At 42.6% G+C, this 14,080-nt stretch overlaps 1 protein-coding gene across 1 annotated transcript in view; it reads left to right on the top strand.

Moving 5' to 3' along the window:
* Window positions 1-12,490, top strand: part of LOC133159726 (anosmin-1) — a 48,562-nt gene extending 36,072 nt beyond the window's left edge. The window contains exons 8-14 of the mRNA XM_061287036.1: window positions 1,791-1,935; window positions 2,891-3,043; window positions 6,125-6,213; window positions 8,244-8,415; window positions 8,886-9,106; window positions 10,027-10,168; window positions 11,510-12,490. Coding sequence (XP_061143020.1) covers window positions 1,791-1,935; window positions 2,891-3,043; window positions 6,125-6,213; window positions 8,244-8,415; window positions 8,886-9,106; window positions 10,027-10,168; window positions 11,510-11,568 — 981 coding nt within the window. The 3' untranslated portion in view covers window positions 11,569-12,490. The remainder of the gene's footprint in view (window positions 1-1,790; window positions 1,936-2,890; window positions 3,044-6,124; window positions 6,214-8,243; window positions 8,416-8,885; window positions 9,107-10,026; window positions 10,169-11,509) is intronic.
* The last annotated feature ends 1,590 nt before the right edge of the window (window positions 12,491-14,080 follow it).

The raw sequence follows: 14,080 nt of genomic DNA, 5'->3' as shown, positions 1-14,080 counted from the left end.
CACAAACAGAGTCAGCTTTTCTGTTTGTTGCTTTTCCTTCCGCTGACTGATTGAAGAAGCCCTTCAACCCAGTTATGCTTTGAAGGAGGACACATTAATTGTGATTCATTCACTATTTCCACGAGGATCGGGTCGTTATTTACTGTACTTCAGACACAGAGGCTACCAGGATGCTAAAAATGGCTCTCTGACTTTATTTATTGTATGTCTTGCTGGCACTCATCCCTTCTGTTGCTCATGGTGTCTGTGGCTTTATGACACGGACCCATTTTATTTGCGCTTATAACACCCAAGTAGAAATGGTAAACAGATACAATGATGTGATTGTGATTGCTGTATCAACTAGGATGGAACCAGTATAGGAGCTTTGTAGCCGATGACAGTAATGTCGTACTAACTTTATGCCTACAAGTGTTTTTCATAATGTAATATTTCCCTACAACTAAGAGACTACAAGCCGCCAAAGGAATGAAAGTATCATAAACTGAGGACCCCCTGTACTGTCTTCATTGATTAGGCCTTGAAAAGATCAGTTGTCATACCCCCCCCCCCCCCCCCCCCAAATTAAAGACATCCTTCGCTCATACCACAGCACATTCCTCCTTCTATTGTGCGTCGATCACTGTGGAGGTTTTCGTACAACTTCGCCAAGTCTCATGATTTACAACCGCGTTGCTGAAATGTATATGAAATCGGGCTAGTAAATGAGAAGTATAAATCCATGGCTTACATGCAGTATAAATTATTTTCTTTGACATTTTTATACAGCCTTTGAGATGCTGTGTAGATTTCTGCTAAGTTACTCCACTTCATTTTTTTCTGGAATTCTTGGTTGCGGCTAACAAATGGACTGTGATGAACCACATTAGGAATGAAATGTTTGCATTGTACATCATTCGGAATATTGCGTCGTCAAATGCATTTTAGCTAACTAACCTGTGCTAAAATGTTTGCAATAAGAACAAGTTGGTATTCAATCATTTGATTGTAAAACTCTTTGAGTTTTAACAGAGTAATCAACTGCTGTTAGCGTAGAAAATTGACCGAACCCAGCTGTGAATAGCGAAAACCTGCCAAGAATTGACATTTCCTCTAAAAAGATGTATAACTGCCAATTTAAATGGTTTAAACTGCAGATATCCCAAAATCAGAATCAGTTTCATTTGAAACTCATCTTATACGTATCATTACCCTTAAAATAAATGGCTTACAGACTATTTGATTCCCCAAAAACGTAACATAAGTGCCCGAGTACATACAGACTTCCACTAACATCCGCCCGTGAAAATCATTTCATTAGGGATAGACGCGCAAAACCTCCTAGTCTAGACAACACATACACACCTGCAGAGAGTCTTCTTCTGAATTAGTTTTTCAAAATGAAGAGCAGATGCGGCACTGAGAGTCGAGACATCAGACACCTATTGACACATGTACTACTGGTTTCCACTTTGGCACCTTGGGGTCTTCCAAAGCACCCTGCTGGCCCAAGAATGTCAAAACACGCACGCAGTCAATAATAAGAGCTCATCAGGGCTCACTGTTGCCGCTGGAATGCAAGAAAGCCAAGCAGGGGATGGAAACCCTGGGAGGCTGTGACAACACGGCTCCCTCACGAGGCCCCGGTGGCTATCTCCTCAACACGAGGAGGCCTCCACATGTGTTCTTCATAAGAAGGGCTTTCCCGCAGGCCTGGCTTTGGCACAGGCTGAGCCTCAGCTCAGATGGTGACAAGCATTTGAGAAAGAGCTTCAGCGACACGACTCAAATGCCTACCTCTGTTGTCACAGACTCAAAGCTGGGTGGACCTGGAGGCCCTGCAAGTCAACAGCAGTTACACTATGGAGCTGCAGGCCGTGACGTATTGGGGACAGGTGCGACTGAAGAGTCCCAAGGCCTTGCTGCAATTCAGCACCACCCAGAATTCGGAATCAGGTAAACACCACAGGACTTGGATAATATTTGTTTGTTCCTTCAGCTGCTAGACTTTTATCACCCATTTGTCGATGTCATTGTGAGTTTGGTGTTTGTCCAAGAAATTGGTTGCACTCATTGTCATGCATATATGCCTGTCAACGAGAGTGTTTACATATTAACTAACAGGTTTGCACAATTAATTCTACGCAATCAATAAAACAGTTGATTAATTATGTCAGACGTTGCAAGAAATTGAAACTTGAGAATCAAATGCAAGGCACTGTATAAAAGGACAGCAATCCATTAAAAAAACAAAAGTCCTGACCAGATAATTTTTGTGTCAGAGGGAAAGAAGACGTCTGGTAAAGAATATTTTTAAATACACCCCCCCCCCCCTACATAGTTGTGAAGTGTAATTTACTTTGAGACCAGCATGGTTAATACAAACTGACATTTCTAAGCAAACGGCAGATTAGCCGAGTGAAAGCTGGGAACGAAAGAACAAAACAAAAAGATATCAAACATCAAAAATTGTTGACTTTGACTAGTATGAACATTTATAAAACATGAAATAACTCTAAATTTAGTGCTACATTTGTAAAGCAAACTGAATCGGCTTATTGTGCGAAGAGTAAGTCGTGGTCTGTGTGATATTGCTGATCTGTCGCTAAAATCAGTTTTTCCTTAAGTTTGTTTGCATTCCGCTTGCACAAAATTCTTCTTATTAACTGTTAGCAGACAGACTAAGCCTCAGTGCTACAAGCATGCACATTTTTATGTACCATTGAAGTTGGCTGCATTTGGACTCAAGCCTGTTGGTACCTATCCAGCTCCGGCACATAAAGAACATGTTGTAGCAGCTTGATTTTGACAAGGAAAGTGTTGTCTTTGTGTCGCCACGTTGCGGCCATGACAGAATCAATGTGCTGTTTCAACTGCAGAAGCAAAAAACGTTTCCCATTTCTTTCCCTAGTAAAATCAGGGCACAAGTCAAAGAAAGAAGAGATACCCCCCGCCGGACCAACCTTGGCCAAGGCAAAGCGACCTTCTGGGCCGCTGGAGGTGGGCACGCCCTTCTACCAGGATGGCCAGCTGCAAGTTCGTGTCTACTGGAAGAACCGCGGAGGTATGAACAAAATCTGTATTGATTTATAGCTTTAATAAAATCACATTAGCACCCCGTTAAGGTCGAGAATGATGAATGCCGTAATAATGTGTTATGCTTGGCTCTTTTCAGCCAAACAATGGAAGAATCTCTTCATCGTTACCTGATTGTTTAGATGGACTAAATGAATCAATGTGTCTTTGTGTGAGGGCTAAAGGGAGAAAAAAATGGTGTAAAACGTGCACACGGACTGGCAGAGCGGAGCCACTGTTTAGTAAAGAACAATAAACACTCCGAGTGGGAGCTGCGCGATGGGATTTATTGACAGCTGCCTTTAATAGATCCCCGCTTAGGCACTCCATTTTGTTTTGCAAGAGCTGATGTCACACGGCACGGGAAGGCTTGCCCGCGTAGACATGCCTGTCCCAGCGGTGTCCATTTCCCAAGTCTTTGGTTAATACCGGAGTGGAAATATGGAAGCCTTGAAAGCAACGCTCTCAGGGTAACCTGTCAAATCCCATTGGCTGCTCCATGTTCTGTTACTAATCTATGTCACGGGCCAAGCCAAACTCTACATCCCGGAGTCAAGAATGCAAAGGCTGGCTTGAAGGGAAAGGCCTGGTGAGACACCAACTGCTGAATCAGAAGAGAGAGGCGAGGAGATGGACTCGGCCCAGAACTGTTCGCGAAGGTTGGCTTGGAGCGCCGCTAACTGCGATCAATCACGGCCGGGGAATCACTGTGTTAGAGAACACTGTAAATCCTCATCCAGGCTCCTCGTTTCTTTTCGTCTGCAGTGTACAGTATGTGCCGCTGCCATTCATTAGACTTGAGGGATGACCCCGGTCTTTGGCTCCGGCAAGCCTGGTTCTACTACTGTAAACACAAAGATGGCCCGCCGAGTTGTAGTCTGGGGACATCTGGTTTGTGTGACAGACAAAATGAAAGGACAGGTTAACTGGACCGTGATTAAACCCTCATTCATTGTGATCCAAAGCACCTCGGTTCTTTGGGATGTCTCCAGAACGCCGAAGCTGTGTACTTGTTCAGATAATATATCGCTGTCCGCCCAACACGCAGACAAAAGGCTGGAGGACGGCGGCGATGTCGGCAGTCTGGTAGCTACTGTTCTGACTTATTCCATCCGTCCGGTCTATACTCTTTATTCTGCTCAGGGTCATGGGTGAGCTGGAGTCTAGCCCAGGCAAAAGCCGTTTTACACCTTTTCACAAGGGCAGACGACCATTTACACTCACATACACTGAATCACTGGGCCTCTGGTGTGTCTGTAGAACAGCAAAGCAAAATGCATTGTGGACTTGATCAGATAATATATCGCTGTCCGCCCGACATGCCGACAGCGTCAGTCTGGCAATGACAACTCTGATGCCATCCAGTCATGAATTTTCTATAGGTCTTGACATATCATAGTCACAAGGAGTTGGAACCAAATCAATAAGGCAGATTCTAGACATATACGGAGACAGAAATTAATCTATGCTCGGCTTCTGGGCTGTTTCTTGAACACCAAAGCAAAGCTTCATCAGATAATATGGCTCGCACCCAAACAAAAGTCTAGACGGTGCCAGAGCCGTCTGGTAACCGATAGTTCTGATCATCTGTTTGTTAATCTGTCCGATCAGTTGGTTAGCACCAGTAGCTAAAACCAAACTGCGGCAGGGTTTCTACTTTCCGGACTTGAATTTGACACCTCTGATCATACGGCGCATAAACAAATACGACAGCATGGGACTTGAAGTCAGCCGAGTGAACCACGACACCGCAGATGTCTCGAGAGCTGCTTCTGTGTACCTGTTTTTCGTTTCCCGTTCCTTGTTGTACATGTCATCCTCTCTCAGTGCCAGACACCATATCTTCTTTATTTTCTTCCCTCCCCTCTATTTCCTGGTACCCTGTAATTCCTCTCTTCTGCTTCCAAAGAGCTAAAGGGCTCCGGGTGCCAACGCTGCGTCTAAGTCTTCAAAGGGCCCCTTTTATCTCCCCGCTGCAACCCCGGCCCTGCTGCAAGGCGAACGCAGCGTTGTTCAATTATTAATCAGACACATTTTTGCACACATTGGAGCGACACAGTTGAATGAATAATGAATTTGGTAACATTAGAGGAGGGCCACGATGATGAACTCATGAGAGCTCTTTTACGAGGGCTAATGTGTCCAATTAAGGTCATTTCGGCCGTACCGAGGAGGATTACTATCTTATTTTTTAGTCACTTGGGGTCCAAACTGACATTTTGCCAGCTTGATAGCAAACAGCTGCAACGCCGTCGTCCGTGCGCATCTGTCCACTATTTACGTGCTGTTAGATCTGCTTTAAAGCTCTACCAAGTCCCGGAGGAAGTATCTGGAAAGATTTTCGGCTGTTAAACGCTTCGCTCTGCTTACTAGCTAGCTGCTAACTGTGTGCGTTTGCTGCCAAATGTATGGTGTAAAGTGGCCTTTTAGAGATTCCTCCCAAAACGCAGCTGCAGAAAAAAACAAGCAAAGGGGGGAAAAAAAAGAGACTACATTTTCTTGGCTAAAAAAAAAAGTGCTTGGTGCGTCAATGCATGGATGTAGAAATTTAATCAGTGGCAAAGTTTTTAAGTGGAAAAGTTTTGACTGCTATTAGAAAACAGGAAGAGAGCGATAAGTTATCTTGATCTCAAGATGGGAGTGTTGTCATTTAATCATTTCACCCTGTCGAATGAAATATCGTGTGTGTTTCATTTAAAATTGTCAGAATACAAAAACTGGGGAATGGGGCAACTTTTGACATCTTGCTAAAAAGAGAATTACTCTAAGTTAGCCACTTCCACTTTGACTGGCAATAGAAAAGTTATTGTTATTGACTCATCTCTCAAGTATTTACGCTATTAAAAGTAAAAACGGTAAAAACAGCTCATTCCCACAGACAAATTACTTGCTTTTTCCAGACCACTGCACTAAAACAGCAATGTTTTTTTTATATAAAGGAGTAGTAAAAATGCTTTCTGCCGTTGATTGCCAGTTCTACAGCGCTACAAATAAACTACAAACAACACTATTATGTGATTTTGGATGTGTTTTTCTTTTTCAACATTTTCCCTTGTATCTAACATTCCAGAGCCTGGAATGAACCGCTACCACGTCCAGTGGATGCCTGAGTACTGCCACCACAATGAGACGCGGGGCCCAGAAAAATCCTCCACACAGGTTTGTTTACGGCAGCCATTTTGCACCTTTTACAACGTGACACCTGGAACATCTCATGCGTCCAAAATGGACATAAACGTGTCAAGAAGTGTCAACATTGCTGAATCATTCAAATATCTATTCAGTTATTCTGGAGTCTTCACCTACTCGTTTAAATGCGGCAATGTTAACATTACTGCAGTGACTGCCGTCTCCAATCATTTTCCTTATTTAATGGTCCTTGTAAATTTAATGTACCAGATTTTGACCTTATTTAATGATCTGTGCTTTCATTCTCGTGATGCTGCCATATTCAAATTGTGCCACTGGGGAGCATAAAAATTGCAGTTCTATCAATTCAACCCAAGTCAGGGTTTCCCAAAGAATTTGGTTTGGGATCCAAAAGGGTTTGTTTCTAAGCAGACATGCAGATTATTGCCAAATAACGTTTTAGTTCTTGTTTGGATTCCAGAAAGGAACCAAATTCTAATTTTGGGCTTGTGCTGAAAATGTTTGGCCAAGCTTGCTGAGGCAGAGCACGTGCCTCCCCACCCTCACCCCTCCCATTTTTATTTGATGCTTTAGCCCGGACAAATCTTCCACTCGATGAACCCGAAGCCCAATGGCACTCGGCAAATCAATGGCTGTTGTTGTGAACACTCAGTCTTGTGGTCAGGCGATTGGGGTGATGGCCAATAAAAGGCATTTAATAAAGCAAATGTTCCGGGAATGGAGGACAGCATTGAAGGAGCCTCCACTCCAGGCTTCCTTTTAAGAGAGTCAAGGGAGGTGAGGGAGGGCCGGGGGGCTGTTTGGGCTCAAGCTGATACAGGATGGCAGAGACCTGGCCAATCAACACATTCTTTGGGGAGCCTGACTGTGGTTGCTTGGAAATATACATCCTGCTTCTATAGGTTGGCTGGGAAGGATTCCAGCCTTGTGCTTTCATGTGAGTGCAGCGTCTTTCTCATTCACTTTTAATCAAAGCTGTTTGGTATCAGAGAGAAATGTACACGGCGGCTCTTCAGGGAGCACCCTGTTCAAGTTGAAGCTCCACTTTTTTGTCCAATGAGAGATCATAATTCATACGTCAGCGATATTCCCTTAAAAAGGAGATGAGAGAAGTACTTTTTTGGGTGCTGCATCTAAAAAATGTTTGAGGATGTGCTTACAATAATTGTGTTCTCTGGTCTGGACCAAAGCAGTTGCATTGCTTTTGGAATAAGTTAGTGAGGAGAACTTAATTTAAAAAAAAAAAAAAGGGAAAAAAAGTCCAACTCATTTTATAAATTCCAATCGACTCAAATTAAAATATTTCACGTTCACTTTTATTTATCTTTTTATAATTTGGCAATTCAGATAATGGATGGATGGATGGATGGATGGATGGATGGATGGATGGATGGATGACAAAAGGTTAAAGATAAAAAGAACAACCTTTCACCATCTTAAGACATTTGAAAATCATAAGAAAAAAGGAATCGGTTTACACCAAATATATTTTCCTTGTTGGATGAATTTTTACAGTATAAGTTGGACTTTTTATACCTTTTTTTTTTTATTAAAAAGGAACTACAATATTGTAATATATTCAGATGCCCCACTAGCTATATCTGAATGTGACCAAAACATTCCTGACATTTCAATTCTTTCGACTCTACGTTTTGAGTCTTGTGGTCTGTGCTGTCTTCAAATCTCAGCTAAACTGACGGCTCGGTTACAAACGGGCCGAGACCGACCTGTTCAAGTGGTCTCAGTCTGTTTGTTTTGGTTGCGTTCCAAGTTTAGGTTTGATAATATTCACACTTGATCATGCAAACCACCAGAATTCACACCCTGAAAGTGCGTGTTATTTGGCATAGCACACAAACAGGTCTGGTCACCGAATTATCATAGTGAAGAAAAAAATGAAAGTGAGGTTCTGAGCCTGAGCGGGAATGTGATCCGTCTTGGCGCCGCGCTTTTAATTATCTCAGAGGCTCGGTGGGACGTGACCCCCGATGTCATGTCAAAGTCATCAACGGGACTCAATGGTGTGTTTCTTGGCTCAGGAGAACTACATCAACCTCCCGGGCCTCTTGTTCTCCTGCAAGTACAAGGTCACGGTTCACATGCTCAAGTCCAAGAGACGTTCCAAGGAGGAGACCATCACCTTCCTCACGCCGTCTTGCGCTACCATCCGGAGCAAGACTCACAAACACATCCCCTGCCCGGGAGAGGGAGGCAAGTATTGAGATATTTGACAAAGCCATCTGATTACTGTTGATATAGCAATTAAACTCTGCAAGTGTATTCAATCAAGGTAATGAAATAAAATCCATAAACTATCAAAACAAGATTTCAACATTTTGGGATTCTTGCCACCGGGGAAAAAAAAAAAAATCTGATTGAGCCAAGAAATAGTCTGGCACGTAACACCCTGCACAAGTGTCGGTTTATACGGATCTCTGTGGAGCGCAAACCTCCTGCAAGGCCAGTGTACAAAAACATGTATTGCAGATGTGATTGATGGAGGTTTTGCAAAATGTCGTCAGAGATATGGATGAAAAAGCACCGTCCTTGGCGGTGCTATTTAAGTTTGAAGTGTAATTTAGTGATTCCCCTTTGCTTTATAGATAGCATACCGACCTAAAATGGTATCAATCTTCTACTGAATACTTGGCAAGAAACTAATTTTTTTTTTTCTCAAACAGCTGCAACACTTCCTAAAGTTTTGGCCAAGCCCGAAAACCTGACAGCAACATTTTCCATCAACGGAGGAAATATCTCCGGCAGCTTCCTGTGGCGTGTGTCTCGGGTGGCGGCCCACCAACGTATTACGGGCTTTCAAGTCACCTGGGCTGAAATCACCACTGAGAGTCGACAGAATAGCTTGCCCAACAGCATCATTTCCCAGTCCCAAATCTTGCCTCCGGTAAGAAATACCACTGCCAAATTGTCACATAGCTCAGCTTTTGTTTTCAGGGTAACACTTTTATCCCAACAAGTTAGCAGTATTCTCAGTTTTCGTTGGAGTCTCAATTGCATCATTAAAAAAAAAATACCAATCCCCTGATTTGCCGGTATTCAAAAGTGTGGAGTGACTCACAATGTCAAGACTGTTGAACCAAACACAAACAAATGTGTTTAAAACAAGCCCCGAATGATTCATTAATTAAAAGCTACTGCAAGTTGATTCTTCAATATTTTATCATACTCTATAAACAAGGTTTAAATCACTTCACTCGTCTGCAAAAAAAAAAAAAAAGCCCTAGCAGAAGTAATGTTAGCATATGGTAAAACTATGATCTGCACCAGAGACTCCTTGATCACATTGCTGAATACGATTAATCGAGAAATCTGGAGGGTGTTTGAAACTCCGATAAGAAGCTACGATGACTTGTGAAACAAGTCGCTTGTGTTTCCGTGAGATAGAAGCTGTTTTATTTCTCAGTGTCGAGCCTGGCTTTAGGTTAACGCCCCGTGGCCTTCCTTTCATGAATCTTGTGCGCCGACAGACGCTCGGGAAAAGCTCCGAGACGGCGTTGTTCTCACACTCTCATATCGTTTCATCTGCCTTTGCGTCTTTTCGCTTTCATGCTCTGCGAGAAAGAGAAGACGGCTTTTTGACATCATCTGGCTCCTTCGACAGTACGGTGCGCCTATCTGCGCCTCCCAGCCTCCTGAGCTCGACTATAAATAACGCCACCCACCTCACGCTTTATCGAGCCGGCTGCAGAGACGAGAGCGAGGCGGCCTTATGAAAGTCGTGATTTGTTTGTGTCTGAGTCCTCTCTGTTTGCCAACTTTGGTTTGAATTGCATCTGATTGCGTGTCTCTGCCGTCACTCGGCAGGATCACAATCTGCTGGTCGTGTCCAACCTGCGGCCGTCCACCTACTACAGACTGGAGGTGCAAGTAATAACGAGCGGAGGGGAAGGCCCCGCCACTGTCAAGACCTTCCAGACGCCCAACGTATTAGCAGTCAATCAACACCGTAAGTATGAGCTCACTCCTGACACTTTTCACATCAGGCTCTTCCCACCATTAACATTTCAAGCTGTTTCAACATTATCAGATCAATGACGCACTACAAGATGATTAGCCCTTTTGGGAACCAACCATTCATCCCTTTTCCATATCATCGATGTTGTTGAGAATTGCAGTGAGACGGATCCTACAGACTACATACCAGACGTAAACATCTTAGTTAAAAAAAAAAAATATTACCACGAACGTCCATATTTTCATAAGCACAGTACTTCCTCTGACGTCCAAGCTGTCATTTCAAATTCAAACGAATACGAACCCATGTCCGATGCGAGGCCAAAAAACTGCGATGTTGCAAATCATTGCGACAGGCCCGTCTCTTTAAATCAGATTAGCCTCGCATGCGTCCATGAACGATTGTGACAATAGACTTTTATTGTCAGACCTTATACATATATCAGTCTGCAATGTGACATGCTAACTGCAATATGTTGAATTTATCGATTCAAAAATGAATTTCAGACGTTTTTGGATGGTACGCTGGCATTTTATGAGGATAAACGTGTCGTCATGGCAACACTGTCTCACCGACTCGCCAAGGGCACTAGATTGTACCATTTTAACAGAATTTGATCCACCAAAATAAAAGCACACGAGTGCTATCCAATGACAACTTTGTAGATCCACTTTATTATTATTTAGATACTAGTAGAAGTTTTAGATACTGATACTTAACACACCCATTGGTACAAACTAACTGTGCTTCAGCACAGTATTTATTTACTACAAATAATGTATCTTTGCTCATCTATATGCCAGTGACCATTAGTGAGAGACAGAACAATTAAAATCTCTTTCACTAGGGGGCAGAAGGTACAATTAACCTCATTCATACCACCAGATTAAGTTCGAGGAAACTGGCTCAGGTTTTCCACAAAGTGCATTTGTGAGTAAACTGTGACAGGATGATACTATCTACTATAATTGATTCATTTTTCCTGACGTTTTTCGCTTTTTCTAACACAAAACGTGCGCCTTGGCTCAAGAAATGTAGAGAAAATTTTACTACAGAGATGGACAACATTAAAATGTGACAAAATGGTGTGTGGGTGGAAAATGGCAGTGAAATCCAACGATGCCATGAAACAGGAAACGAATAAGCCCGCAAGGTCAGAGCTTGACCAACGGTCTTGTGTGTGATGAAAACGTTGCCTTGAAGAGATTCATAGCCGAAATGTATCAGTGCAATAACATCTTGGGACACTCCGATGTCCTTCAACCTCTCTATAAAAGAATCCTGTGTCGTGTATTTCACAGCTTTAATCTGTGTCTTTTTCCCGCCCCCAAGGGCCCAGACTCCGGCAACACCATTCCCATCACCAGAAACCATCGGTCGAAAGACACTGAGTCGCAAAGTGAAGCAAATCCAGTCGTTCTTTCCTTCCCATTTGTCAGAGACTATCCGGAAAGAAAGTGTGGAAACGTGAACTGTCCCAAAAACCGACGCCCCCGCCACACTCCCTTTTCCATTTATGAAACAACAGTCCTCTTCTTTGAAAGCATCGCAAGACATCCTTTTCGGAACCCCTCTGACTCACCACGTCAGACCGGTCGGTGTACAGTTTTGACAATTTTACTACAAAGTCTACTGTTGTGTATTTGTTAGTATGCAGCTAATATGGAAGTCATCAACAACAGCAGCTTGTGTACACTTTGAGGCGTACACAGAAAAACCAATATGTACGTCGCCGATTTGTGAAGAAAAGCACGAGATCTATTTATTTTGACCGATGTTTGGTGTCACCGTTGTCTAATCCAGAATATGTCACATAGTTCCATTGCATGTAGTCCATTCGACTTTTAAAAACGCGCTTCGATCGGAGAGCTTTTGCATGGCGACCCTTTGCATTCTGTTGGCATGAAAAAGAAAAATTTAAATGGTCCTTTTTCGATATGTTAGCGATATTCCTTTAACGGATTAACAAAGAACTATACTGGGAATACTATGTAATGTTTATTAATGAAATTATAACGTGTGGAAATGATGCATTGTACATCTTGGCTGTAGAAATGTTTGTCGTGGAACAGTCAGTGAATGTTTATATTTATTTATGTGTGTATTCCAGTTTGATTTGGATGTGTGTGGATGTGGATGTTGTGTGTGTTTTAGTATCACTTTTGAATGTTTTTTTTTTTTCTTCGGGAAGCAACACAAATCTTGTAAAGACACTTTGTAAAAATGGAATTGTAAATACAGTCTTATGTTACATGTTATTTTTCCATGGTAGAAACTACAAACTGCGAAGTAATAAAATAATCCTTAACCAGATCTTCTGTGTTGTTTGTTCAGTCCGAGTGTGTGAGCGGTAAATAAACACACGCCTCCCCGCTGCGCTGAACTCTTTGGCCGTTACCGATGCTTATTTTGGCTGACAAAACCCCCACCGTGGCATCTTATTCACAGATGGCTCCAGGAGCCGAGGACATGCGCCCTCCGAGTCCAAATAAACAGGTCATCCAGCGCAGTTAGCACCGCAGAGGTCCGGCAACTTTTCATTAAAATGCCCCAGTGTGTTTGAAAAGTGCTAAATGCCTCCTACGCTCGATCGCCTTTTGCCCTCGTAAACCCGGAGAGTGGAAATGTTTACAAGAAAATAAAATTTGGAATTGAGTCTCAAGAGTCTTGCCTGTATTGTAGCGGTAAAATTGCCACTTGTGGATTCTTGTGTGTCTAACGGTCAAGTCTTTATAGCGCAGAAGTGAATGGTTTAATGTGACTAATTCTTCTGGAAAGTTTTGCTCAAGTCACCTAGGAGGGTTTAAAATCCTCGCTCTCAAACCTTTTTGTGCATCATACTACATGTTTCATCAGGAGAATGTTTAGCTCTGTGTTACACTAATGTAGCACATGGTAGCTTTTCTGTCCCATTTCTGGAAATTTGAATACTTCATCCTCCCTCTGGAGGTGAGCCCAATATCCTTCACAGATTCCTCATTCCCACGCTTAGATGAACCATCTCACATCTGACATCCGTCTCGAAACTATGAGGAATAAGAGTGACAACCCAGAGTGGAATCTTGTAGTGGGTGGAAAAACATCAATTTTACCACAATACAAAAGGGGCTCAGTAATATTCATTTCTAGTGATTACATGCTCTGTCTCTGTTCCACTTCAGACACTAATTGCCATGGAAACCAGAGGACGATAACTAGCATGTACATCTTGAGGTGAGTCACAATCCCTCAGATATGAAGACTATACATTGACTACAACACTATATTTTATATTTGTTATATTTTGGTCTTTCTTAATGTCACTCTGTTACGATGCTATCCAAGTTCACAGCATACTCACTTTCCTTTCAGCAAAGGTACACCCAGGATGGCTTCATGGATAAACATCCCACACTCCATTTTCACTTGGCTCTGATGAGTAATAGCCTCAATCTAGAGCTGGAAAAAAAAAAACTCGACAGTGACAAAATATCAGAGTGCCAGGTACTTGTGCAAAGACCACTCATGCAGCAAACCATCCTACTACTTCTGACACCCTATTCCAAAGGTAAGCCTCTTTACACAAGCTAATGGTTCACTTCTGACAACCTTTGTTTGCCAGATTTCAAACAAAACATGAATTGTCATCTGAAAAAAAAGTCATAACACTCCACTTTTGGTCCAAATTTCAATGTGATCCCAATAAAATGTATGTTTTGGAAAACAACTTGATTCAAGGTGTTGGCTGCGTCAACGTGACTAAGCCTCCATGTTTTTTTTTGTTGCAGTTGTATGTTATTGCCAATAAGATGGCTAAGAACGTGACTTTACCTACTCATAGCAAAGAGATATTGCCTGGGTAACCTGGATGGTCCTTTTCCCCATTTGCCTGGAGCGCTTGACAAGCCTGATTTAACCGGCGCT

Source organism: Syngnathus typhle, linkage group LG9 (assembly GCF_033458585.1).
Source record: "Syngnathus typhle isolate RoL2023-S1 ecotype Sweden linkage group LG9, RoL_Styp_1.0, whole genome shotgun sequence".
Taxonomy (NCBI): Eukaryota; Metazoa; Chordata; class Actinopteri; order Syngnathiformes; family Syngnathidae; genus Syngnathus; species Syngnathus typhle.
Note: the sequence above shows the minus strand (reverse complement) of the source record. Positions and strands in the feature narration are given on the sequence as shown.